Source organism: Nyctereutes procyonoides, unplaced genomic scaffold, assembly GCF_905146905.1.
Source record: "Nyctereutes procyonoides isolate TBG_1078 unplaced genomic scaffold, NYPRO_anot_genome, whole genome shotgun sequence".
Lineage (NCBI taxonomy): Eukaryota > Metazoa > Chordata > Mammalia > Carnivora > Canidae > Nyctereutes > Nyctereutes procyonoides.
The window spans coordinates 54,831,985-54,859,197 of record NW_026575126.1 but is presented as its reverse complement, the minus strand read 5'-3'; the positions used below and the strand labels follow the sequence as shown (position 1 = coordinate 54,859,197).

Sequence of the window (27,213 nt, the reverse complement as noted above, 5' to 3'; positions counted from 1 at the left end):
GCTGTTGAGAGAAAACACCCTTCCCCTCCCCACCCCCACAGTTTCTCTCTGTCTCTGAGCCAGAAAGCAAGAGAGGCTGAAATGGGGCAGAGAATGGCTCCCTGCTGAGGACACAAGCCAGCTTGAGACCTTTTAAAAATCATTTTTATTTATTTATTTATTTTTTTAATTTTATGATAGTCACAGAAAGAGAGAGAGGCAGAGACATAGGCAGAGGGAGAAGCAGGCTCCATGCACCGGGAGCCGGACGCGGGATTCGATCCTGGGTCTCCAGGATCGCGCCCTGGGCCAAAGGCAGGCGCCAAACCGCTGCGCCACCCAGGGATCCCTAAAAATCATTTTTAATAATTATTCTTCCTTTTGGTGCCTTTTAACTTTCAAGGCCCTGGGGTCTCCCTGCCCCCAGGGGAGGCTGTGGGGTGGGGTAGGGGTCTCACAGTCTGAAGTGCTCTGTTTCCACACAGTGGGGCCAGCTGCTTGGGCACCAAAGGCGGTGTGCACACGCACTCACCACATGGTCTCAGGCACGATAACCAGCAGAGGACAGCCAAGCCAAAGACCCCAGGTGCTAGGGGCTCCTAGAAGGAAACAGGAGAGCACAGGAGGTCTCAGCAGCTGGCGACAATGGGCAGACACAGCAGGGCAGGGCAGCTCCCTGGGTCTCCCTCTGGACCACTCATTTCATCTCCTGGAATGCTATTTGCTCTTCTCTGAAACAGGAATAGTGGCCCCAAAGCAGGGGGTCCGGGGGTTGGGGGCAAAGAGAGTGGCAGGGGAGTAAAAATTAAATGATATTGTGTGAATAAGCTTGTAGCTGAGCTGCCTTAGTCGAGTCACCTGAGGAGACTGTTAAAAATACCAATTTCAGGGGGCACCTGGGTGGCTCAGGTCATGATCTCAGGGTCCTGGGATCAAGCCCATGTTGGGCTCCCTGCTCAGCAACCTTGCTCTCTGCCCCTCCCCCTTCTGCTCATGCACATGCTTGCTCACACACACTCTCTCTCTCAAATAAATACAAAATCTTAGAGAAAAAATGCAAATTCCAGAATCATCCCCTGGAGATTGTGATTGAGCAAGCCTGGGATGAGGCCATGGAATATCTATGTTAAGGATTTCTCCCAGGTGATCCTGATAATGCAGCAAATTTAGGATACAAGAGATTAAGGAATGCCTCGACCACAGGAAGGGCCTGTGGGGTGAAGGGAAGGAATCCAGGGTCCAGTGGGGACACTACTCTCTGACACTGCTGGATCAAGGGAAAACTGATCCTGTCTCTCTATAGGAGATGTGGCAATATCCATCAAAATTAAAAATGCAGGGGGGGAGGGGCAAGATGGCGGAAGAGCAGGGTCCCCAAATCGCCTGTCCCCACCAAGTTACCTAGATAACCTTCAAACCATCCTGAAAATCTACGAATTCAGCCTGAGATGTAAAGAGAGACCAGCTGGAATGCTACAGTGAGAAGAGTCCGCGCTTCTATCAAGGTAGGAAGATGGGGAAAAAGAAATAAAGAAACAAAAGGCCTCGGAGGGGGAGGGGCCCCGCGAGGAGCCGGGCTGAGGCCGGGGCGAGTGTCCCCAGGACAGGAGAGCCCCGTCCCGGAGGAGCAGGAGCTGCACCAACCTTCCCGGGGGAAAGGGGCCCGCAGGGAGTTGGAGCAGGACCCAGGAGAGCGGGGATGCCCTCGGGCTCCCGGGGACACTAACAGACACCTGCGAGCGCAGGAGAGTGCTCCGAGCTCCCTAAGGGCTGCAGCGCGCACGGCGGGGCCGGAGCAGCTCGGAGGGGCTCGGGAGCGGCTCCAGGGAGGGGGCTGCGGGGCGGGAGCGCGAATCCAACAGCGCAGGCCCCAGAGCACAGGGCGCCGGGACACAGCCCAGGATCCGGCCTCCCCCGGGACAGGCAGAGGCCGGGAGGGCCCAGGACAGCGAGGACGCTCCTGCCCCGAGCTGAGCAGATCAGCGGCCCCGCCCCGGAGCCTCCAGGCCCTGCGGACAGAGAACCGAGAGCCCCGAGCCCCGTAGTTCCTGCGGAGGCTGAATCCAGGCTTCCAGAGTTGCCACAGCAACTACTGCTGTTCCTCCCTGGGTCCCACGGGGTAAACAACCCCCGCTGAGCCCTGCAGCAGGCAGGGGCAGAGCAGCTCCCCCAAGTGCTGACACCTGAAAATCAGCACAGCAGGCCCCTCCCCCAGAAGACCAGCTAGACGGACCAGAGATACTCCCCCGTGTTCCAATACAACTTGTTTTTGGCCACTCTGCACTGAGCAAAATGACTAGAAGGAAAACCTCACTTCAAAAGAAAGAATCAGAAACAGCCCTCTTTCCCACAGAGTTACAAAATCTGGATTACACTTCGATGTCAGAAAGCCAATTCAGAAGCACCATTATACAGCTACTGGTGGCTCTAGAAAAAAGCATTAAGGCCTCACGAGACTTCATGACTGCAGAATTTAGATCCAATCAGGCAGAAATTAAAAATCAATTGAATGAGATGCAATCCAAACTAGAAGTCCTAACGACGAGGGTTAACGAGGTGGAAGAACGAGTGAGTGACATAGAAGACAAGTTAATGGCAAAGAGGGAAACTGAGGAAAAAAGAGATAAACAATTAAAGAACCATGAAGACAGATTAAGGGAAATGAACGACACTCTAAGGAAGAAAAACCTACGTTTAATTGGGGTTCCCGAGGGCGCCGAAAGGGACAGAGGGCCAGAATATGTATTTGAACAAATCCTAGCTGAAAACTTTCCCAATCTGGGAAGGGAAACAGGCATTCAGATCCAGGAAATAGAGAGATCCCCCCCTAAAATCAATAAAAACCGTTCAACACCTCGACATCTAATAGTGAAGCTTGCAAATTCCAAAGATAAAGAGAAGATCCTTAAAGCAGCAAGAGACAAGAAGTCCCTGACTTTCATGGGGAGGAATATTAGGGTAACAGCAGACCTCTCCACAGAGACCTGGCAGGCCAGAAAGGGCTGGCAGGATATATTCAGGGTCCTAAATGAGAAGAACATGCAACCAAGAATACTTTATCCAGCAAGGCTCTCATTCAAAATGGAAGGAGAGATAAAGAGCTTCCAAGACAGGCAGGAACTGAAAGAATATGTGACCTCCAAACCAGCTCTGCAAGAAATTTTAAGGGGGACTCTTAAAACTCCCCTTTAAGAAGAAGTTCAAGTAACTCTGAACGTGAATGGGCTTAATGACCCCATCAAAAGGCGCAGAGTTTCAGACTGGATAAAAAAACAGGACCCATCTATTTGCTGTCTACAAGAGACTCATTTTAGACAGAAGGACACCTACAACCTGAAAATAAAAGGTTGGAGAACCATTTACCATTCAAATGGTTCTCAAAATATACCCTAAAAACTACAGAACACTTCTGAAAGAAATTGAGGAAGACACAAAGAGATGGAAAAATATTCCATGCTCATGGATTGGCAGAATTAATATTGTGAAAATGTCAATGTTACCCAGGGCAATTTACACGTATAATGCAATCCCTATCAAAATACCATGGACTTTCTTCAGAGACTTAGAACAAATTATTTTAAGATTTGTGTGGAATCAGAAAAGACCCCAAACAGCCAGGGGAATTTTAAAAAAAAGAAAACCATATCTGGGGGCATCACAATGCCAGATTTCAGGTTGTACTACAAAGCTGTGTTCATCAAGACAGTGTGGTACTGGCACAAAAACAGACATATAGATCAATGGAACAGAACAGAGAACCCAGAAGTGGACCCTGAACTTTATGCTCAACTAATATACAATAAAGGAGGAAAGACGATCCACTAGAAGAAAGACAGTCTCTTCAATAAATGGTGCTGGGAAAATTGGACATCCACATGCAGAAGAATGAAACTGGACCACTCTCATGCACCATACACAAAGATAAACTCAAAATGGATGAAAGATCTAAATGTGAGACAAGATTCCATCAAAATCCCAGAGAAGAACTCAGGCAACACCCTTTTTGAACTTGGCCACAGTAACCGGAGAAGGACAAACAGTGTATGTTCTCATTCATTTGGGGAATATGAATGATAGCGAAAGGGAATATAAGGGAAGGGAGAAGAAATGTGTGAGAAATATCAGAAAGGGAGACAGAACATAAAGACTTCTAATTCTGGGAAATGAACTAGGGGTGGTGGAGGGGGAGGGGGTGGGGGTGAATGGGTGACGGGCACTGAGGGGTACACTTGACGGGATGAGCACTGGGTGTTATTCTGTATGTTGGTAAATTGAACACCAATAAAAATTAATTTATAAAAAAAAATTAAAAATGCATACACCCTCTGACCCAGCAATCTCACTTTGAAGATTTTATCCCACAGATCTACTCAAACAGATGCAAATGATAAAAGGCTATTCCCTGAAGCTTTGTTTGTAATAGTTTTAAAAAAAATAGAAAAAATGGAAATATCCATCTGTACACATCTGGTTAAATACAATTATGGTGTAGCCAGAAAACCAACAATTGCATGGCTCCTAGGTACAAATACAGAACTGTCTCCAAGATAAACTGTTAGGTGAGCTATGCAAGGTACAGAACAAAGGGTATAACAACCTTTTATGAAAATGCAGAGATAACAAAAAAGAAAAGAAAATGCAGAGATAATCTATGGATAAGTCTACACTATCTCTGGACAAATACACAAGCTGGTAACATTATTGGCCTTTGGAGAAGGAACTAGGTGACGAGGGGACAGAGAGACGTTCTTTTTCTGACCTTACACTTTTGAATCCTGTGCATTACCTCATGTGTGTTACGTATTACACACAAAACATATTTAAAAATAATTTTTAGGGGCTCCTGGGTGGCTCAGTTGTTAGGTGTCTAACTCAATTTCAGCTCAGGTCATGATCTCAGGGTCATGAGATCACTCTGCACTGGGCATGGAGCCTGCTTAAGTCTCTCTCGTTCAGCCCCCTGCCCCACTCCCACCCCTTTCTTTCTCTCTCTCTCTCTAATATAAATAAATAAATGCATATTATACTTCAGTGAAAAGTTTTTAAAATAATATTAAATCAGGGGCACCTGGGTGGCTCAGTTGGTCAAGCATCAAACTCTTGATTTCAGCTCAGGTCGTGATCTCAGGGTTGTGGGATAGAGCCCCGATTTGGGCTCCATGCTCAGTAGAGAGTCTGGTTGGGATTCTCTCCCTCTCCCTCTGCCTCTCTCCACCCCCCCCCCAAATAAATAAATGAATCTTTAAAATAATAATAATAATACCAAATCAAAGGTAATGGCTCCTGTTTGTAAGTGCCACCTCTGGCCACTTGTAGCTGTAGAAATTGGGAATCTCCCAGTTCTTCAAACCCAGGGAAAGGCTGGGGGCAGATGGAGGGAGATATTCAGGTCAGGAAAAGGTAGAGTGGAGGTTTTGAGCATCAAGTTCTGGATGCTCGCTGGGTATTCGCTCATGCTGCTCTCTCTACCTGGGACACTGGCCCCATGGGGCGGAGTCCATATTCTCCCCAGCTTGGGCTGCAATTTAGCTATTACTGTCTTTGGGGAATTATGGGGCCATTCCCTGATCCCCCAAGCCTCGCTTAGCGCCTCGCCCCCGTGTTCCCTTAGTGCCTGTGTTCTCTGTCATACTGCTTCATGGTCGCCTGGCTTTGTATGTCTTCCCTCGCCCCCATGCTCTCCTGAGAGCTCAGTGAGGGCACATCTAGCTTGGTCACTGCTATCTCCCCAGAGCCCAACATCACACTTAGTCCAAAAATGGTGCTCACTAAAGATAGAAGGGGTCACAGAGAAGTGACATAGGGGGAGGGAAGAGAGGAATAAGAAAGGCAAGGAAAGCCACACGCTCCCGACCCCCATATCCTAGCTCAGCCCTAGCCACCACCACCTCCCTCTGCCTCCTTCCTTCCTGGTCTTCCCAGGTGTGAAATCATCTTGTTCATTCAAAAGACAGCCTTACCTGTCTTGCTCACATCTGTATTCCCAGCCCCTGCTGCAGGCCTGACACCTAGTAGGTGCCCAATATATGCTGGTTGGATGTATTAATTAATTCTGGTCGGGGGAGGGGGGGTGGGGGGGCCTGGGTGGCTCCTTCGGTTGAGCATCTGCCTTTAACTCAGGTCATGATCTTAGGGTCTTGGGGTTGAGTCCTGCATCGAGCTCCCTGCAAAGCGGGTAGCCTGCTTCTCCCTCTCCATCTGCCCCTCCCCCTCCCTGCTTGTGCTCTCGGGCTCTCTTTCTCTCCTTAATAAGTAAATAATAAAAATTAAAAAAAAAAAACTGGTCAGGGAGAAGGAGGTAGGATAGGATGCAAAGGAACCGCTGAAATGCATTTAGTCCCGAGAGAGTCTGATTCCATGAGCTCTGGGTGGGGACCGTGAACCCGGCTGTTTTAAAAGTTCCCCCAGGTGACCTGACCGCGCAGCCGGAGGGGGTCATTTACAGAGCTTGGTAGGGACTTCGGATTTCCCTCCGAAGGCAGAGTCTCCAAAGACAGTGAGAGGCCCCACTCTGAATCTTAGGAACCTCCCCGCCCCAGGCCGGGCAGAGGGGGTACTGAGGGGCAGGGAAAAGGGGGCTAGGGGTGGGGGCCGGGGCCGAGGGTCCCGCTCACCAGGAGGAGAACCCGAGGAAGGGGCCCAGGTGGGCCGGGCGCTCGCGGGCGTGTCCGGCCAGGAGCGAGTGTTGGCGCCATCTAGCGCCCGCCGGAGGCTCTGCAGCTGCACCAGGCTGAGCTGCCGCCGCTGACCCGGGGTCACCGCCGCCGCGTTCTCGGGGCCCAGCCATGCGATCTGCTCCGCGGACAGCTCCTGCAGCGGAGAAAGGGGCCAGCACCCTCAGGGGGTGGGTGGAGGGGGGCCCTCCTCGGCCTTCCCAAACCGCAGTCACCCGCCGAGGGCCCGCACAATTTTGCCACACCCGTGTACCATTTGTTCTCCTCTTGGGAATTTTCCTTAAAAATCACTTAGCTCTTTTCGCTACTAGAATAAATGTACTTTAAAAAAAAAAAATGTAAAACGTTAGGTGGAAATCTCCCCAAAAATGGAAGACCAGAGTGACTTTGCCATCAGCAATCATTAACAATAAGCCAAAAGGCATGAAGGTTACTGAATTCTAGCTGGCTTTGCTGGCCAGCAATGTCTGAACCCGAGGCCTCTTAAAAAAATGATAAAGAGAAGGAGCCTTGAAATGTTATGGAGGTGTTTAAGACGTTTTAGCTCCAAACTGAGACTCCCTCCTTGAAGTAATCAGCATTAAAGGAGAGTTGAAAAGAAAGTCATGATTTTCTCACTGTGTGACTTAGTGTTAATTCGGGGCAAGACCGAATTAACATTAAGTGGGGTGTGGTACCTCCCCCTCACCCCAGGCTTCACGTCCAGGACCAGAGAAACACTGATGGAGGAGAAAACACAGGCCTAACAGCCAAAGGTCTGATGTGTCCCAGCTCTGCCATAGGCTAGCTACGTGATTTTGAGCAAATTTCACAGCCTCTCTGGGCCTTTGGACTAGATGTGGGATGGCACGAGAACTCATCGCCCATGTGTATTCTGACCCTCTGGCATGCCTGCCTGCACTCCACAGGGTTGAATCCTGTAAGGGTCTCAGCGGAGGAAAGGCCTGGTAATCCATTAGTGACGGCCGCCATGGACACCGGAAGTGGGAACTCCTGCCAAGCACACTGCCTTTGAGGACACAGAACAAGATGTTACTCAAGGTGCTTCTAGCTCAGAGGACTTGGTGGCTAGTTTCAGTGGGTGTGGAATAAGATGGGATGGCAGGATTCTGAATTTGTAGAGAGGCTTCTAAAGTCATGCTGCTTATTTTCTAAGGGTCCCAAAGATTCTGGGAAAGGGGTTATGCCTCCCTCATCCACTCCTCTCTTTCTTCCTTCACCTTCTTCTTATTCCCTGTCTAGGGAGATGTTTCCCTCAAATTGTGTCATCCCCCTTAGAACCTTTCCCTTCCCCTTCCAGGACACAATTCCAGCTCCTGAATGTGGCAATGGGGCCTCCATGCTTTGGGCCAAGCCCACCTGTCCAGCTGCCTTCCCACCAGCACTCTTCACTTGCAGGAGAATGAACACCCATATTTGTAGCCCTCAGGAGGAAGTACCTCTGTTGTGTGCTTCCTTCTGCCTAGAACAATATTCCTCCCTTGACCTAGTTAACCTGTCATGCAAGGCCAGCATCACCTCCTTCCCCTACCCCCACCTCCTCACACATACACATACACACACACACACAATACAGGTACTCCTCTGGCTTACACCTTACATCTACTATTAACACAGAGTCTGCATTATAAAAATTGCCTATTTTTCCAGTATGGCTGACTGGCAAGCCAGAGGCCAGAGTGAATCTCTAGGCCTACTGGATTGTGTTTTAAAAAAATAAATTCAAAGTGGTTGCCAACATTTAATTATCAGCAGGTTTCACACAAAAATGGAGACCTCTGATATCTTAAAAAAGAAAAGGAAGATCCAGTAATACTGGGCCCATATTGTCATATGCACTGCACTGATGTGATGTGCCAAAGATGAGAAGCAGCTTCTCCTTGGATAGAGCTAAGTTTACACACTTCAGCTCAGACTCTACCCAGGCCACTGCACCGTCATGTTACTCCTAAAGCCCCAAAGGCACTGGGTTATATCCCTTCACCAGGGCATCACTGGTGTACCTCGAAATTTCTAAAAAAGACAAATAGCTGAACAAGGAAAGAACCACAAAGAGCACTCTGAACAAGACCAGCGGAAAGTGCTCAGCAACATGCCAGCATCCAGAACCAAGCCACCTATGCCATGTAGAGCCCCCCAAACATCTATTTCACCTACTTTGTGCTAGAAACTGTCCTGTGTTCTAAAGCCACTCAAGGTCGGCTAACCATCTTGAAACGAACTGGTGATGAGACATCATGGGAGTTTGTCCGACCTCGTTTGTGCGTCTTGCACAGTTGTGGTGGATAGAACTTATTTCCAAGTTACTCAGCAAGCAAGAACACCAGGGCCACTACTCATCGGAGCAGACTGTCCCCACCAAACACTCCCCTAAGCTTGTATGGGGACACAGAGCAAGGACCCCTTACCGACTACCCTATTTCCCTACCTTAGTTGATCCAATGCTACCTCCTCAATTTTTTTCTATAGCAGTTTATCACCTGTCCTGTCGAGGTTTTCTCAATACTTCTCTTTAAATCAACAAAAATATTTTTACTTTGATTTATTTAAAAAGGAAATGTTATACAGGTCCATAATACCTCATCAGCAATTCTGAAGTCCAAAAAAAATCTCAAAACTGAAGGTTTTTTCCAAAGTTTAAGACACACTTATCTGCCTGCAAAACCTGAACTGATGTAAGGTCCTTTAATAGTCTCTATTTATTCCAATTAGTGTGGCACCACTGACTTCTTCACAGAAATATTAATGTATAAGGTGCTTTCCCAGACACTGCTGGGAGTGTTAAGTTATACTGCAGATTCAGAGTGATCTTTCTAAAATCTGAAAAATACTGAATTTGGAAATGTATCTATCTGCCCCCAAGGGTTTTGGATAAAGAAATATGAACCTCTCATACCACCATAAATAGAAAATCAATACAGCTTGCTATGAAGAAAGGAAATACAATTAAAGCATAAAATTTTAAGGAAAAAATGTGTTTAAACCTAAAATTATCTCATGACCCATTCATTGTTGGCATACAGTTCTCCTCTGGCCCTATCAGCAGAAATCTGGTTGCAAGCCCCCAGAATCCAAGGCCTGCCATCTGTTCCCTTATGTGATTTGAAATGGGGTCAAGCTCCTATTTTCCTTGAGGAACTGAGTACCTACTTTGAATATCTCATCAGGAAGGCATTTGATTGCTGATGGCTGGAAATATGGCATCAGATCCTTGTCCAGCATTTGGAGCTCTTCCTTAGTTAATCCAGCTGGGGAGAAAAAGGAATCATGAGGGTTTAGTTCAAGCCATCGGAACTCTACTTGTTTTATTAATGGTGCTGCATAATGTACAGATCTGTGTGTTCTAGGCAAGCGTCATTCCTTACAAAAAGCCCTGAAAATCACACTGGAAAATCAAGTTCCTTAATCAACTCCAATTAAAAAAAAGAAAGTGGGTCACATTAGCCCTGATTGGTCTCTTACAACGAAAAGTATGCCCAAAAGGAGCTTCACTTTATGCAATTCAGATTGTGTATAAAACTATTTAGAAGCCAATTAAATCACATCCTAAACTATTTTAGTGTCACAAGAAGCACCAAAAGAGCCCGTTTAAAGAGCAGATTTGTAGACCCTACCCTCTGCAACCTCAAGTCATGAATCTAAGATCTACTGTAACTTTAGAGATGTTCACTACATACAGCCAAGGATTCTTTTGTTGTTGTTGTTGTTATTATTATTATTATTATTATTTTGTTTTTGTCCCGAGATTTAAGGTTGGAAAGGGAGAGAAGGCATGCTCAAGGTGCCTCTTACCTGCAATAGTCCCAAGCTCCTGCAGGACAGAGCTGGACCACTTGGTGGGATGCCCAAATACAACTTCTGCCTTCCTCTTAAACTCAGCCAAGATGTGGATGCTGCAGAGCAGGGTCCCAATTCTGGCCATTACCACCCTAGTTAAGAGGGAAGAATACAGTGTGAGCCTGGGGGACTCTCCAGACACAATGGGTGCGCAGAAGGTAGGTAGGCTCAGCATCCAGAAAGGATCCAGCTGATTCCACTCCTTATTTTAGCCCCGAAAGGTGACAAAGCATCAGGAAGTACAGAACATCTTGCTGAATGAATGAGCTGGTCAATCAATCATTTGCCATTTTGAACACTACTGGTTTACTTACCTGAATTCTGAGATTTTTATAAGTGAGATTTCGGTGATGTTCATAGCACACAGGGTTGTACCAAGTCCTACTAAGTGGAAGCTCTTCAGATCCTGGACACTGTAGCCCGAATCCTCCAGGAACCCTTGGAGAATGGATTTAGCCTAGAAAAATAAGGAAGAATAAAAGATGAATGACCCAGGGATGCCTGAGTAGCTCAGTGGTTGAGCATCTGCCTTTGGCTCAGGATGTGATACCAGGGTCCTGGGATCGAGTCCCACATCAGGCTCCCCACAGGGAGCCTGTTTCTCCCTCTGCCTATGTCTCTGCCTCTCTCTCTCACTTTCTCTCTCTCTCTCTCTCTCTCTCATGAATAAATAAATGAATAAAATATTTTTTTAAAAAAAGACGAATGATCCAGGGATGATGAAAATCCAAGGCCTGAGAGGATAACTGAGCTACAGCAGTAGCCTCCTGACCAATCCCCACTGTCCTTCTCTGGACACACTCCTTGTTCCAAACCATCCTAGCCACTGCATCCAGGCTCATGTTCCTCAAGTGCTGCTTCGAGTGAGTGTGTGAGTGTGTCCCCTCATCCAAGAAAGTGTGTTTTGGCAGTGAAACTCTTGTATCCTTTACCAGCATTATAGAAACTGTATCCCATGTCTGTGTCTGCTAGCTTATTTTCTCCAGTCACTCATGACCTTCAGATAGTTTGCTCATTTAAGTTCTCCTGCATCAGGATCCAAACTTTCCCAGCATCTGTTTCCAGAACTTTCTGACAAAACCTTTTAATAGTCTGCTTTTCTGCCTTTGCTCAAATCATCCCTCACATCTGAAATGTGCTTCCTGCCTTTCCAACTGTTAAAACTCAACCATCTTTTTATTTAGGGGGGTTCAAGTCAAATGTCACCTTCTTCATGAAGTCTTCCCTGACTATCTCAGCCACAGTGAATTTTTCTTTTTTTAAAGTCCTACATAAATAGGTTTGTCCCTCTCTCTTCAATTCTAGATAGTATATCAAATGCTTTGGTACTGGAAACCACAGGGAGATCTCTTTAATGAGCTTTAAGACGGCTGCAGTGTAGAATCCCTGAAATTCTTGCACAGTGGCCGTTCACTATCCGTGGCTTTCTCTGGAGAGCCACCCCTCCCACACTCTTACTTCATGGGGTTCAGTTGGAGCTAACTGCCTTCTGAGTTCCAGGGGTGATGCTACGGCTGAGTCCTGACTTGTCTTCCCTTAACCTGGCTCCCATGATTTGTTCTAGATTGGGCATGTGATCCAATCAATCCAGGATTTTGACTGGAATAATTAGGGGTGTCCTAATTGAAAGAGGAGAATAAAACAGTCTTTTTTCTCTGGAAGAACATTCTTTACTCTGGATTGGAACTTGGAAGGATAAACCTGAATCTGCTAGAATTCACCACATGGCATGAGCCTGCCACTGACTGAAGCCAACACAAAGGAAAGCAGAGTCAAAAAATGGTGAGAGACAGATTCTTGATCATAATATTGAAGACTCAGGATCCAGCCATATCTAAACTCTACCCTTGAACTTTCCAATTATGGGAGCCAATACATTTTTTTGCCTGGTCAAACCACTTTAAGTTGGTTTTTCTTCCACTTGTAATTAAATGAACCCTGAATCACTTGCTCTACCTATGTTGCACCTGAGGAAGGATTCAAGTCACTCCTTTGGAGATGAGCTATATAATAAAGTCTGGATCCCTCTGTGCTCATAGGGGCAGGTGCATAAGATTACAAGAGGACAAGAGCTCACAAGACAAAGATGGGGATAAGACATCCAAAGACAAACATCTGAATGGGAGTGAGGGTCACAGGGATACTATGAGTCTTCCCATCTCCTTTTATCAACAGTTCATCCCATCACACACTGAGAATCATCACAGTATGGAGAGAAAGTGTTGGCAAAGATTCACAGGGTATAGGAAGGGAAGCTATTGGAAATAGGAGGAATAGGAAGAATAGATTCATGGAAATAGGAAGGGAGGCTATTTGAAATAGGGGAATCAGGCAGGCTTCCCTGGAGAGGTAGAATTTAAACAGACCTATGGGAACAGGCTATTGGAAATAGGAAATAGGAAGAATAGATTCATGGAAATAGGACATGAGAAGTGGAAACCCAATGCATCGGGTTTCCACTTTTCATGTCTATTGCCTTCCCATCCCCCAGTTCTGTTTAAATTCTACCTCTCCAGGGAAGACTGCCTGATTCCCCTATCTCAAATAGCCTCCCTTCCTATTACCATGAACACCTTGCCCACTTTCTGTTATCAATTATAACAATTTAAAAACATTTTTCACTGGGTTCAGTTTTTTGTCTTGTATCACCAAGTAGAATTCCCTAAAGACACACAATATACCCAGCTCATTCCCATCATAACCCAACCACTTGGCACAAGGACTTTTAAATGAATGAATGAATATCTGAGTGAGTGATCTACAGAAGTTGTAGGCAATATGTACTCCTTTGAAATGGCATCGGATTGCTGCTTCCACATGATGGATTGACTTTGGGGACATTTCCTGTTTCTGCAAATCAGACTGACCAGTGTCTTCATGAAATTGCCCTCAGGGATTACAAAGCCTACAGGTTCTATAGGGGAGTTTCAGTAATATCACACTCAGACTTAAATGTCTGACTGGGAATGTATGTCCAAAATAATAATAGCTAATATTTACTGAATGTTTGCATGTGCCAGCACTTTACATTTACATATACATATAGCCCTCAACTACCCTGTGAAATTTTTTTAAGGTTTTATTTATTTATTAATGAGAGACACAGAGAGGCAGAAACACAGGCAGAGGGAGAAGCAGACTCCGTGTGGGGAGCCCCACATGGGACTTGATCCCAGGACCCTGGGATCACGACCTAAGCCAAAGGCAGACACTCAACTACTGAGACACCCAGGTGCCCCTACCCTGTGAAATATTAATATTATTCTTATTCTCATGGATGAGGAACAGAAGCACAGAGAGGAAAGTAACTAAGCCACGGCTACACAGCTGGTAAATAATGGTGCTAGGATTAAAACCCGGGTGGTCTGGTTCCAGAGCCTGTACTCTTAGCCAGTGAAGATATTTGGGTATGAAGAGAAGAGATTTGGGGTTGTTTTTGAACTTTTCCTATTAAGGTTTCACAATCAGGTTTCACTAGTTGACTCATAACAATTTGTGCTCCCCAACTATCAGGCGTGCCCATTTTAAAATGAAAGTGCGAAAATACAATTCAAATAAAATTACTTTGAAGATGCAGTATTAAATTGTCTTGCCACTGGAACCTGGAAAATGCAAGCTCAGCCTGCAAGGTGATAAGCCAAAATATATTTGCTTGAATGACTGGACCAGTATATCCGTAATGATTCCAAGACAATTAATACTAACACTTTTAGGCAATATTAACCCTCTGAAAAATGAATAGCTGGAAGATTTCAATCTCTCTGTTCATCCCTCTGGCTTCTCTAATAGTTTTTTCTCCCCTTATATTGGTTTTTAAACTGAACTCTGTTAATGTAGTTCCACCAGGTCTGACTATTAATCTAGAAACATGCATTTAAGGGTTTGATTGGGAGTGAAAGTTGAGGAACTGACTGCAAATGATATATGCAAATGTTAGGTTTTCATAAGCTCTTCAAACATATTGATAAATCTCACTGGCATCCACGGGAATTAAAATTGGTCCAAAGGGAAAGAGATACTCTAGTTTCTAAGTTGGATATATTTTTCTGTTTTCTCCCAGACTGCAAATAGAAGGATTTTAATATCCAAAGGGTGATGTGGCACTTCTCAAACAGTCAAAATCAGTTATTATAGAATGTCAGGATGGAAAGAACCTCAGATTGCTGAGTTTAGACCATCTTGCAAATGAGGCCAGATGCCAGAGAGAGGAAATGTGGTGTGATGGTGGTGGTGGTGATGATGATGATGATGATGATGATAGCATCAGTGACTACAACAATGAAAACAATTCATTTTTATTGAATAAATACTATGTGCCAGGCATTGTTCAAAATGTTTCACATGTATTGGCTCACATAATCCTCATGGCCAGGGCTCCCATGCTACCCAGCTCTGGTGGGGCAGGGGAGCGGGGAGTGCAATTCATACTGTGTTCTGTTTGAATACCACTCAGAGTATGGTATGGGACATGGCAATCCCGACTCCAAAAAGCTCATGCGAGTAGAGGACATGCATTGATTTTGCCTACCCAGCACCCATCTTCCCTTTTTTTGAGAACACCAACAAAGGGAGGTTTCTTTGCTGCTGTAACAAATTACCACAAATTCAGTGGATTAGAACAACACAGGTTTATTCTCTTACAATTTTGGAGGTTCTTAGTCCTAAAGTGGATTGGCAGGGTGTGTTCCTTCTGGAGGCTCTAGAGAGAATTTATTTCCTTGCCTTTTCTAGCTTCCAGAGGCTGCTTGTAGCTGCATCCTCCAACTTCAGAATCAGCAGCCTAGTGCTTTTAAATCTTTCTCTGTATCCTGCTTCCATTGTCATATGGCCTCCTGTATCTGTGGCCTTCTGTCTCCTTCTCATAAGGACCCTTTTGATTACACTGGGCTCATCAAGAGAATCCTCCCAACTCAAGATCCTTAAATTAATTATTCTGTAAAATTCCTTTTGCCACCTAAGCATTTTCAGAGCAAGCAGGGATTGGGACATAGATGTCTTCGGGGGCCTTTATGCAGCCTCCCAAATTCCCATGCCCTACTGTCAGTTCACAGGGTCATGTTGAGATGGACCCCACTCCATGATGCTTTCCTAGCCAACTAACATATTCTACTTCTGACTGCTTGGGGTGGGGAACTGCATAACAGGAGTCAATGCTGGAGTTTTTTCAAAAATTAGTGCAAGGGGGACACTCCTTTGTGATGCTAATTAGATAAAATATAAACCTGGTATTGAAAATGACCACTGGGGGATCCCTGGGTGGCTCAGTGGTGTAGTGCCGCCTTCGGCCCAGGGTGTGATCCTGGAGACCCGGAATCGAGTCCCATGTCGGGCTCCCTGGATGGAGCCTGCTTCTCCCTCTGTGTCTCTGCCCCTCTCTCTCTTTCTCTCTCTGTGTCTCTCATGAATGAATGGATGAATGAATGAATGAACGAATGAATGAATGAATGAATAATGACCACTGAGGAAGGGCTACCTGAGCATGAAGATACCACTGAGCTGCTAAGATTCCCCTTTCTAGCAATACAGTGGGTTAACCTCCCTCCCAGTTGAAACAATTAAATTCTGGAGAGAACTTCTTCTTTAATGCATGAAGGATTAATTGACACAGAAATCACCTTCTCACCATAAGCAATGAGAACACTGAACAAAACCTATGAAATAACTGTATTTATACACTAGACAACAGAAAACACAGGACTATGACCCTGAGAGAGGGAAAATAAATAAGGAGAGCCCAAAAATTGCCCTTGCTTACTGCCCAGAAGCAGCTTCCAGGCCAGGGAGCAGGAAAGGGAACCCAAGTAAGTCCAATGGTCTGAGTTGAGAATATAGAGATCCCACCTGTAATCTGAGGGGGAAAGTATTGGAGGATTAAAAACTTTAGAGACAGAGAACACAAGAAGAGAAATCTGACAGAAGAGAGAGAGGTCTTCCCCTGTCTGGCTGAGTACTGACCTCTCTACATAGGCCAGGAGTGAAATCCACAAAAATATCTGGGAGAGGCGTTAAAAAGTGATAGGCTGAACAATTTTCAGAGCCTATGTGGAGTTAGAAAGAGATCACTGCCCACCAGCCAGAGCAGAGGAGTCTTGAAATACAGACAACATTAGGCAGAGTCTCTAGAATGAGTATGTCCAAATAATGGAGATAAATTAACTACATAATAAAGGTCACTCTGGACTCAGCCTAATAATGCTCAAAAGGAAGCCACAAAAGGATCAAACTGATTTGAAAGTAATTTAAATGTATGCCAGAACAAACGCCAATACTCTTCAAAGGAATACAACTAAATCAAGCACTCAAAAATGTAAAATTCACAATGTCCATCAGCCAGTCAAAACTGCCAGTCTTGCGTATAAAAAAAATAAGAATACATGGCCCATAAATAGAAGAAAAATTAGTCCATTGAAACAGACTCAGAAATAAATGATGATGGAATTAGCAGCAAAGATTTTAAAGCAGCTATCATAAATACTGTATGTTCAAGGACATAAAGGAAAATATACCTAAAATTAAGACAGACATGTAATTTTTAAAAAATCAAGCAAGCAACATCTACCTACCTGTCCAGGAGTCCACTCTGTCTGCTGGCTTAGGGAAACCACAGTGTCAATGGAGCGGAGATCCAACTGCTCCAGCTCACTCTCATTAAGAGCCAGAGCAATGCGCCCCAGGGAGGCGATATGGTGCTCCTTCCAGTAAGAAGGCATGTCCCATACCTGGAAGTGAAAAAAATCCAGATTAGACTATTACTAAAAATATTTTTAAACAGACATAAGGTAAATCTCTCTAATATTTAAGGTTCTCTTTTATTTATTTATTTTTTAATGATTTTATTTATTTATTCATGACAGAGAGAGAGAGAGGCAGAGACACAGGCAGAGGGAGAGAGAGAGAAGCAGGCTCCATGCAGGGAGCCCAACGTGGGACTCGATCCCGGGTCTCTAGGATCACATCCCAGGCCGAAGACGGCACCAAACTGCCGGGCAACCAGGGCTATCCATATTTAAGGTTCTCTTATAAATCAGTAAGAAAAAAGATGACTGCATTTGTTTTAATATATACATATACACAAAAGAAGTGAACAGAACAACTTCATACCATGGAAAAGGACTGGTTTGATTTCTTGGCCCTCATCTTGAATTGGCCACATACAAGGCCAGTGAGTGGACTAAGGCTTTGTCTAAGATGACAAGGACAACTTTGGGGATGTGGAGAAGGGCACTTTTCTCTTCCCTATTGTAGTTTGAGCTTTTCTGGCTAAAGAGGCCATTTATCTTTGTAAACACAAAACATTTTTGCTTTCTCCAGTTTTCTGTTAATGGTGAAAGAATAGAAGCAATAAAGTTTTACTGAATTTTGAAAAAAAAAAGATATGAACAAGAAATTCACAAAAGAAGAAACAGGGGGAAAAGTTCAGTCTTGGTCATATTTTTTAAATTGTACCTTAACATCAATCAAAGAACATCATGTTAACTGCTCATATTGACAAGGAATAAAAAGAAGGATCAGCTGTGGTCATCAAGACAGTGTGGTACTGGCACAAAAACAGACACATAGACCAATGGAACAGAATAGAGAATCCAGAAATGGACCCTGAACTTTATGGTCAACTAATATTCGACAAAGGAGGAAAGACGATCCACTGGAAGAAAGACAGTCTCTTCAATAAATGGTGCTGGGAAAATTGGTCATTCACATGCAGAAGAATGAAACTAGACCACTCTCTTGCACCATACACAAAGATAAACTCAAAATGGATGAAAGATTTAAATGTGAGACAAGACTCCATCAAAATCCTAGAGGAGAACACAGGCAACACCCTTTTTGAACTTGGCCACAGTAACTTCTTGCAAGATACATCCACGAAAACAAAAGAAACAAAAGCAAAAATGAACTATTGGGACTTCATCAAGATAAGAAGCTTTTGCACAGCAAAGGATACAGTCAACAAAACTCAAAGACAACCTACAGAATGGGAGAAGATATTTGCAAATAACATATCAGATAAAGGGCTAGTTTCCAAAATCTATAAAGAACTTATTAAACTCAACACCAAAGAAACAAACAATCCAATCATGAAATGGGCAAAAGACATGAAGAGAAATCTCACAGAGGAAGACATAGACATGGCCAACATGCACATGAGAAAATGCTCTGCATCACTTGCCATCAGGGAAATACAAATCAAAACCACAATGAGATACCACCTCACACCAGTGAGAATGGGGAAAATTAACAAGGCAGGAAACAACAAATGTTGGAGAGGATGCGGAGAAAAGGGAACCCTCTTACACTGTTGGTGGGAATGTGAACTGGTGCAGCCACTCTGGAAAACTGTGTGGAGGTTCCTCAAAGAATTAAAAATAAACCTGCCCTACGACCCAGCAATTGCACTGTTAGGGATTTACCCCGAAGATTCAGATGCAATGAAACGCCGGGGCACCTGCACCCCGATGTTTCTAGCAGCCATGTCCACAATAGCCAAACTGTGGAAGGAGCCTCGGTGCCCATCGAAAGATGAATGGATAAAGAAGATGTGGTTTATGTATACAATGGAATATTACTCAGCCATTAGAAACAACAAATACCCACCATTTGCTTCAACGTGGATGGAACTGGAGGGTATTATGCTGAGTGAAGTAAGTCAATCGGAGAAGGACAAACAGTGTATGTTCTCACTTATTTGGGGAATATGAATAATAGTGAAGGGGAATATAAGGGAAGGGAGAATAAATGTGTGGGAGATATCAGAAAGGGACACAGAACATAAAGACTTCTAACTCTGGGAAATGAACTAGGGGTGGTGGAAGGGGAGGAGGGCGGGGGGTGGGGGTGAATGGGTGACGGGCACGGAGGGGGACACTTGACGGGATGAGCACTGGGTGTTATTCTGTATGTTGGTAAATTGAACACCAATAAAAATTAATTTATAAAAAAAAAAAAAAAATTAAAGCATTCAAAATAAAAAAAAAAAAAAAAAAAGAAGGATCACCTATGGTGTTAAAAAATATGCAGCAAAGGATACCCTCATTTCTGATACAGAGAATATAAATTTGGAGGGGGATTTTGGTTATGTGTATCAATAGCTTTTAAACTATTTATATGATTTGACCCCAAAATTATACCTCTGGGAATTTAGCCTAAATAATGAGACAAGTGCTCCCAAAAATATGTACAAATATGTACCTTGAGGCATTTAAAAAAATAAGTAACCTAAAAGTCTACCAATTTGCTAAATAAATAAGGACTAGCAAAAAAAGGACCAACCATAAAATGAAATATTAACTATTTAGAGTGTTGATATAAATTTATATTTCTGATATGAAAAAATATGCATTTATACTGTTGGGTGTCAATAGGAAGTTACTGAATACTGGGTGATATATAATAATATGTAATATGTATGTGTGAGCATACATGAAATATATTCATGAAATCTCTAAATATACTTTATAGACATATACAGAAGTCTTGGGAGCTTCAGGTGAATATAACAAAATATAACAGTGCTTTTCTCTGGGTAGAATATGATCAATTTTCTTCTTCATTATTTTCTGACTTTTCTACAATAAACTTGGGTCATTTATATAATTTTAAGGATCTTACTGTCTTAACCTCACAAGGGTAACCAGATATTCTATGGCCATCCTAACGGCTAAAACAAGCCACTCAAAGTGTTGTTTATAAAGATGGAAAAAGACTTTGAGTCCCCTTTTTACTCTTTCCTGCTATGTTTTCAGACAAATTTGCAACAGATTCTGAGAAAACCTGCTATAAGCATCAGTTGAGGTTCTTCAAGTGGAGAAAGAAAAGCACAATTCCTAGAAACCATTTCAGTCAGAAGCACAGAACATCCACAGAACTTTTTTATTTATTTATTTATTTATTTATTTATTTATTTATTTATTTATTTATTTATTTATTTATGAGAGAGAGAGAGAGAGAGAGAGAGAGAGAGCAGGCAGAGACACAGGCAGATGGAGAAGCAGGCTCCATACAGAGAGCCAGACGCGGGACTTGATCCCAGGACTCCAGGATCACGCCCTGGGCCAAAGGCAGGTGCTAAACCGCTGAGCCACCCAGGGATCCCCACAGAACTTTTTCTGAGTGTCCATTAGATGCCAAGACACATACATCTCTGCTCTCTCTGCCACAGCCCTGAGAGGGAGGAACTAGAAATTTCCTGGATGTGGGAAGCACACCAATGGTGCTGAGTTGATACAGAGAAATTGCAACAGGAAAATGCAAGTGAAAGCTCCCAGAGGCAGGGGGCTCTATGCATAGAAGTGCTGGGACCATCATGCTGGGGTTTTCCCTCTGTTGGATGTTTCCTCCCTGAGGTAGGTTTTACCTGTACTGCCTTCTCCTTTAGGGTTACCAACTGAGGCAGGCTGAAAGCCCTGACGGCCCCCAGAAGCTCCACACTCCTGATGAACGTGTGTTCCTCCATGCAGAGCAGGTCCTCGGGGGCCCAACAGGCATTGGCTTCTGCCAACTTGAAGATGTCACTGGAAGAAGGAGCCATGACACCATGGCAACCTGAAGAATGGGGGAGGAACAAAGGAAAGAGAGCTTCAGGGAATGTTAGTCTTTATTGAAATGAGTAAACTTGTCCAGTTGGATTTATTCATGAGAGGCAGCACAGCACAGACACTGAGAGCTGGCATGCAGGGAGTGGCTTGAGTCCCATTTCTGCCTCTTCTTGCTAATTACCTTGTAGCAGAATCATGGAAATGCCAGCTTTTGCACTGACAGCCACATGCACACAGTAGGAGCTCTGCAACACTGCAATGGGGCTCCAAATTGCCTGGAGGACAGTGATAACCGGTGGCCAACAGTTCTGGCTTTAGGTTCAAATCCAGACCTATTTAATCCCTCTCTGCCTCAGTTCTCTCATCAATAAAATGAGGATAAAAGTGCCTCATCGAATTTTGGGAACACTAGATATATTATTATATAAAAAGCCTGTAGAACAATGCCAGGTATAAAGTAAGCACTCAATACATGTTAGCTATTTTTATTAGTTATGTTACCAGCAGGTGCCACTTCATGCCTTTGAGTTTGCAACCCAGAGTTAAGGCTTCCAGAATTACAAGGAAGGAGCACTCCTATCTAAGTGTGGGAGGGGAGGGGTGCCTGGGTGGCTCGGTTGGTTAAGCGTCTGCCTTCGGTTCAGGTTATGATCCTGGGGTCCTGGACTGGAGCCCCGAGTGGGGCTCCCTTCTCAGCAGGGAGCCTGCTTCTCCCTCTCCCTCTGCCCCTTGCCCACACATCCACCCTTCTTGTGTGTGTACAAGTGCATGCAAGCACGCACACACTCTCTGAAATCACTAAATAAAATCTTTAAGTGTGGGAAGGGGGAATAGTTTCCCATCATGGAGGTTATGGCCTTCCCACTTCCTGAGAAAGAGGAGAAAGGGGCTTGTTGTACTTTCCTTTGCAACAGAAGAAATCCATCCATTTCAGTCTTTGACTAAGTTGAATCTCACCTGGTCAAACCAGTTAACATCATCAACACAGATATGAGCTATTTCTCCCTGACATGCCCCACCTGGGAGAAGGCTCCTTGTCTTCAGAGCAATCCTGGCTTTCCGGTCTTAGAAGCTGCCCACCTGAGGCACACAGACTCACCAGCACCACCTGGGCGGCAGTAGATCCAAGCCCTGTGGCCACTCCCTTCTCATTGCCTCTCAACAGCAACTCACTAGACTCCAGTCAAGAGGCGAAAGCAGACCAGATCAGGGTTGCCACGTGCAGTCCTCAAGCACCTTTACCACAAAAGACACATCCTTCCTAGACCCCCCCACTCCACTCCACTTTCCATGACAACAGCATCCAATGATAGTAAAAATTAGAGAGCAAAAAAATTGTTAAACAGTGCAGCAGGGACTTGGTCTTATCACTGGTATAGTCCCTGCCCAGCACATAGTAGGTGTTTAGCAGATATTTGTTGAATAAATCAACACACACACACAAATTAACTAAAACAAAACCAATGAGTAATTCTGCTAATCCACTAATTACTACAAGCACAGCAGTAATGAATACCCAGAGCCACTAAAGAAAAGTCCGATGATGCACTCATAACCGAGCATCCTCTCCAGAGTGTGGCAAGTCTTACTCTCGCATACCCACATGCATAGGGTAGGAGCGCTGGCACATGACAAGTGCACTGCTGCGTTGTGAGGGCAGGAGGAGCTGTATCACCAGCTCTGGGTACAAATCCAAGGGCTGCCACTGCTCACTCTGTAACTTTGGCCAAGTCTCTTAATCTGTCTCTAAACTTCAGTTTCCCTCGTCAAGACAATGGGAGAAGCACAGCACCCACATCACAGGACAAGATGAGGATGAGACAGTGCATGAAAAGAGGACCACCCAAGAGAAACCTAAATCAGATCGTGACACTTCTTTGCTTGCCAACTCCATAAGACCCCAACCCAAAGACAAAGTGCTTAGGGCTTCCTTTATAAGGGCCCTCTGTGGCTTTGTCTCTCATGCACTCCAGCCACACTGGCCTCTCATTTTCCATTCCTTTTCTGCTCCTCTTACACTTCCACTTGCCTGGAAGACTACAATGCCACCTGTCCACATAGTCCATGCCCACACTCCCTGGGTCTTTCCTGAAATGTCACCTTCTCAGTAAAACCTACCTCCACGGTTCTCTTTTCATTTTTTTTTTAAGATTTTATTTATTTATTCATGATAGTCACACAGAGAGAGAGAGAGGCAGAGACACAGGCAGAGGGAGAAGCAGGCTCCACGCAGGGAGCCCGACGTGGGATTCGATCCCGGGTCTCCAGGATCACGCCCTGGGCCAAAGGCAGGCGCCAAACCGCTGCGCCACCCAGGGATCCCTCTCTTTTCAAATTATAATCCCCCACACCCCACACTCCCTGACCCCTTCTTTCCCTTCCTTTATCTTCCTTCTTGGCACTGAATCATCACAAAAATACAAAGTCTTTTACTTACTGTATGTGATTTATTGTCTGGCACCCACCCCTACAGCCCAGCCCCTTGAAAGTAAACTCTGTGAGGACAGGGATTTTTGTCTGTTTTGTTCATATAGTCAGTGCTCAATAATTATTTGCTGCAGGAAAGAAAGCAAGCACTGATTGCCAGCTATTATTATTACAATTATTAAGGGGTCTGATTAACTTTGCTGCCTCCTGCTTGTTACAAGTGGTGCACAAAAATCATAAAAATATCTAACACTTATGGAACAGGTTTCCTATATGCCCAGCACTGTTGTGAACAGGTTCTGATCCATTATAATCCTCATAATAACCTAATGAGGTAGGGACTTTCAACGTCCCCATCTTACAGAAGATGAATACAGAGGCACAGAGATGTTTAAGGGCTTACCCAAAGTCACAAAGCCAGTAAGCAGCAGATCCAGGGTTCACACCAGGCCAGCGTGGCCCCAGCACTGCAATGCACAGTCACTTAGCCCCTTACACCCTTTAAGAAAACCCTTTTGAAATTTGTTTGTTGCACATGTTCACCATTTAACTCCCTGGCCTGGGTAAGGAGCACAAGACGTGATTCCAAATCACTTTACTAAAGGTATAATTCTTTGGCCTATGGCTTTTTGCCATTCTACTGCTGTGCAAACATTTCATCCAATGCCCTAGGCAAGGAGGCCTCTTGATGCCAGGAAATCAAACCAAACACAGCTGCCATGGATCTGGCTCAGATACCCCCAGAAACACTCACCAGGGCTGGGGTGAGAGCTTGGGTTCCTCTCACTGCTGTTCCAGACAGATTCAAAGACAGCCCAGAGGAATTCTGGCGGGGGCAAGGTCCCTGCTATCTTGAAAGCTGTTTGCTGAAGGATCTCAGGAAACTGTGTGCAAGCAAGAAGAGGAAGGAGGAGGAAGAAATAATAATTAAAGCACATTAAATGCAGATTTAAACTGTGATACTACTTACTCCCTTAGGGGCTGTTTTTCTTCTATAATAGCTTCTTATATAAATTTATCCCCTAGCTCAACTAATTTGGTCTCTACAAAGAATCATATAAAATAATACTTAACCCCATTAGCAATCCAATAAATGTTCAATAACACAAGTATATATTGCTTTTCACCCTTCAGATTGCCAAAAATAAAAGAAAGTGATAACACCTAAAAATAAAATGATGATACTTAAGGCTGAGCAAAATGCATTAAACATGCACACTTGTTTTTCTATGGGACTGTTAAATGGTACACAATTATTGGAGTAACCTGATAAGATCTATAAAAAGCATAGGTGAGCCTACCCTGTTCTGGTATTGCTTTTACATTTTTACTAAACTTTATATTCATCATAAAAAGAAGAAAGAGAGGGGAATGCCCGCATGGCTCGGTAGGTTGAGCGTCTGACTCTTGATTTTGGCTCAGGTCATGATCTCATGGTTGTGGGATCAGGCTCTGTGCTCAGCTTGAGATTCTCTCTCCTGCTCCCTCTGCCCCTTCCCCTGCTTGTGTTCTCTCCCTCTCTCTCAAGTAAATAAATCAATCTTTGAAAAAGGGGGAGAGAAAGAGGATTATCTCTGAGTGGAGACTAGCAATGAGGGAGCTTCCAATTGCCCTGGAGAAGGTGCCATTTCTCATCAGAACCAGTGCAATTTGTCAAGACCCAGGATATTACTGGTAGGCTTGACCATGAGTCCAGAGCATTTATCAAACTGTCTCACACAGCTATGAATCACTGTGCCCCACTCTCTCCACAGGTTATACAGCCCCTCTTTCTATTCTAACCTTCAGAAGTAGAGTCACACTCTAAACCACGAGTTCTTCATCCCCGCTGTGACAATCAACTGGGAAATCTCCTGACACCCAGGCCCCATCCCAGAGATTCAAAGACCATTGGCCTGGGGTGGGGGCCCTGTAGATGTCCATTTAGAATCTCTCCGGTGATTGTCATGTGCGGCTAAGGTCACAAACAACCCACAAGAGACATGGTTAACTTTTAGAAAGCAAAATGCACAGCAGAATAAATGGTATTTTCCATTTTGTATGTTTTAAGGGAAGAACATATGTAAGCAGGAGGAGGATTTTTTTCTGAAAGGATGCAAGAGATTCTGGGAAGAGTGATCACCTCTGGGGAGACAGGCTGGAGACCTAAAAGTGGAGGGGTGGAGGGAAACTTTGTCTTTCTGTAGCTTCTGGTATAGTTGCAATCTCTTAGCCAGGAGCATGTATTATTTGTCTTATTAAATATTTCAGTCATTGAATAAAAAAGTAGAGAGAATAATAAAACACAACACTGATGTACCCACAACCTAATTTAAGAAATAAAACATCACAAATATAATTGATAGATCCTTGCCTGACTCGTTAGTCTCCTTCCTTCCCTAGAAATAACCATCACCCTGAATTTGGCATTAACCATTCTCATGCACTTTTTTTTTTTTAGATTTTATTTATTCATGAGAGACAGAGAGAGAGAGAGAGGCAGAGACACAGGCAGAGGGAGAAGCAGGCTCCATGCAGGGAGCCCAACATGGGACTCAATCCTGGGACTCCAGGATCAGGCCCTGGGCTGAAGGCAGCGCTTACGCCGCTGAGCCACCCGGGCTGCCCTTCTCACGCACTTCTAAACTTGTCTTACATCTAGAACTGTTTCTGCATGTGCTTAAAATTAATGTAACTATTTTCATGGTGAAAAAAAAAAAAACAATCCACCACCACTCAAGCATTTTCAGAGTGAAAAAAAAAATTTAACTAGTATTTATTTATTTAGTATCCTACTGTATGTATTCTTTTGCAACTCACCTTTTTTAACTCTGCACTGTGGTTCTGAGATTTAATCATATTGCAATAAAACTTTTTCAGTTTTGGGCAGCCCAGGTGGCTCAGCGGTCTAGCACCGCCTTTGGCCCAGGGCGTGATCCTGGGGACCCGGGATCGAGTCCCATGTGAGGCTCCCTGAATGGACCCGGGATTGAGTTCCATGTCAGGCTCCCTGTATGGAGCCTACTTCTCCCTCTCCCTGTGCCTCTGCCTCTCTCTCTCTCTCTCTCTCTCTCTCTGTCTTTCTGTGTATGTCTCTCATGATTAAATATATAAAATCTTTTTTAAAAATACTTTTTTCAATTTCAAAAGTTGATCTTCAGAAGATTGGATATGTGTATACATGTGCCTCTGCTACTTTTAACTACATGTCTGGACACCCCAGAAGATGATTTCACTATGCTTGGACACTGGAATGTGTACTCTGCGTCAACCTGGGTGACATGCCGTGCGTTCATGTCCTGCTGAGCACACATGACAATGTACATCTCACATGCACATATACAGGGGTGAGAGTGTGCGGATGGGCCTTGCGGTCCGTCTGTTTTGTCCAACAAATATTTACTCCCTCTCCACCCTTTGCTTCTGCATAAAGGAGACTACTTCCAGCCTCACTGAGTTTGAGCTTGGTCATGTGACTTGCTTTGGTCCAGTGAAAAGTCACAGTGTGCCATTTCCCAGCGTACTTTAGTGCTCTCTTTTCTGGAGTCTCAGAGCTCCATGGTAAGAAGAATAAGCTCCAGGTAGACTGAGCCCCAGAAGCCGATTCTAGAAGCAGAGCTGTCCCAGTGACCCACAGACTGGTCACCAAGAAACTAATGCTCATTGTTGTATGCCAATGAGATTGTGTGGCTTCATTATACAAGAAAAAGATGAGAAATCTGTGCTCATTTGGCACAATTGTTGGCCTACACTGTCTAACTTTTGGAGAGTTGTTCCAGGAA

At 44.5% G+C, this 27,213-nt stretch overlaps 1 protein-coding gene across 2 annotated transcripts in view; it reads right to left on the bottom strand.

Annotated features, from left to right (window-relative positions):
- Positions 1–507: 507 nt before the first annotated feature.
- OTOA (otoancorin) overlaps positions 508–27,213 on the bottom strand; it is a 67,534-nt gene continuing 40,828 nt past the window's right edge. For both annotated transcript variants that reach the window (XM_055340870.1, XM_055340871.1), the window contains exons 21-28: positions 24,207–24,336; positions 20,845–21,032; positions 17,054–17,209; positions 10,805–10,947; positions 10,446–10,582; positions 9,804–9,901; positions 6,594–6,789; positions 508–578 (exon numbers count right to left, since the gene is read on the bottom strand). In XM_055340870.1, coding sequence (XP_055196845.1) covers positions 508–578; positions 6,594–6,789; positions 9,804–9,901; positions 10,446–10,582; positions 10,805–10,947; positions 17,054–17,209; positions 20,845–21,032; positions 24,207–24,336 — 1,119 coding nt within the window. The remainder of the gene's footprint in view (positions 579–6,593; positions 6,790–9,803; positions 9,902–10,445; positions 10,583–10,804; positions 10,948–17,053; positions 17,210–20,844; positions 21,033–24,206; positions 24,337–27,213) is intronic.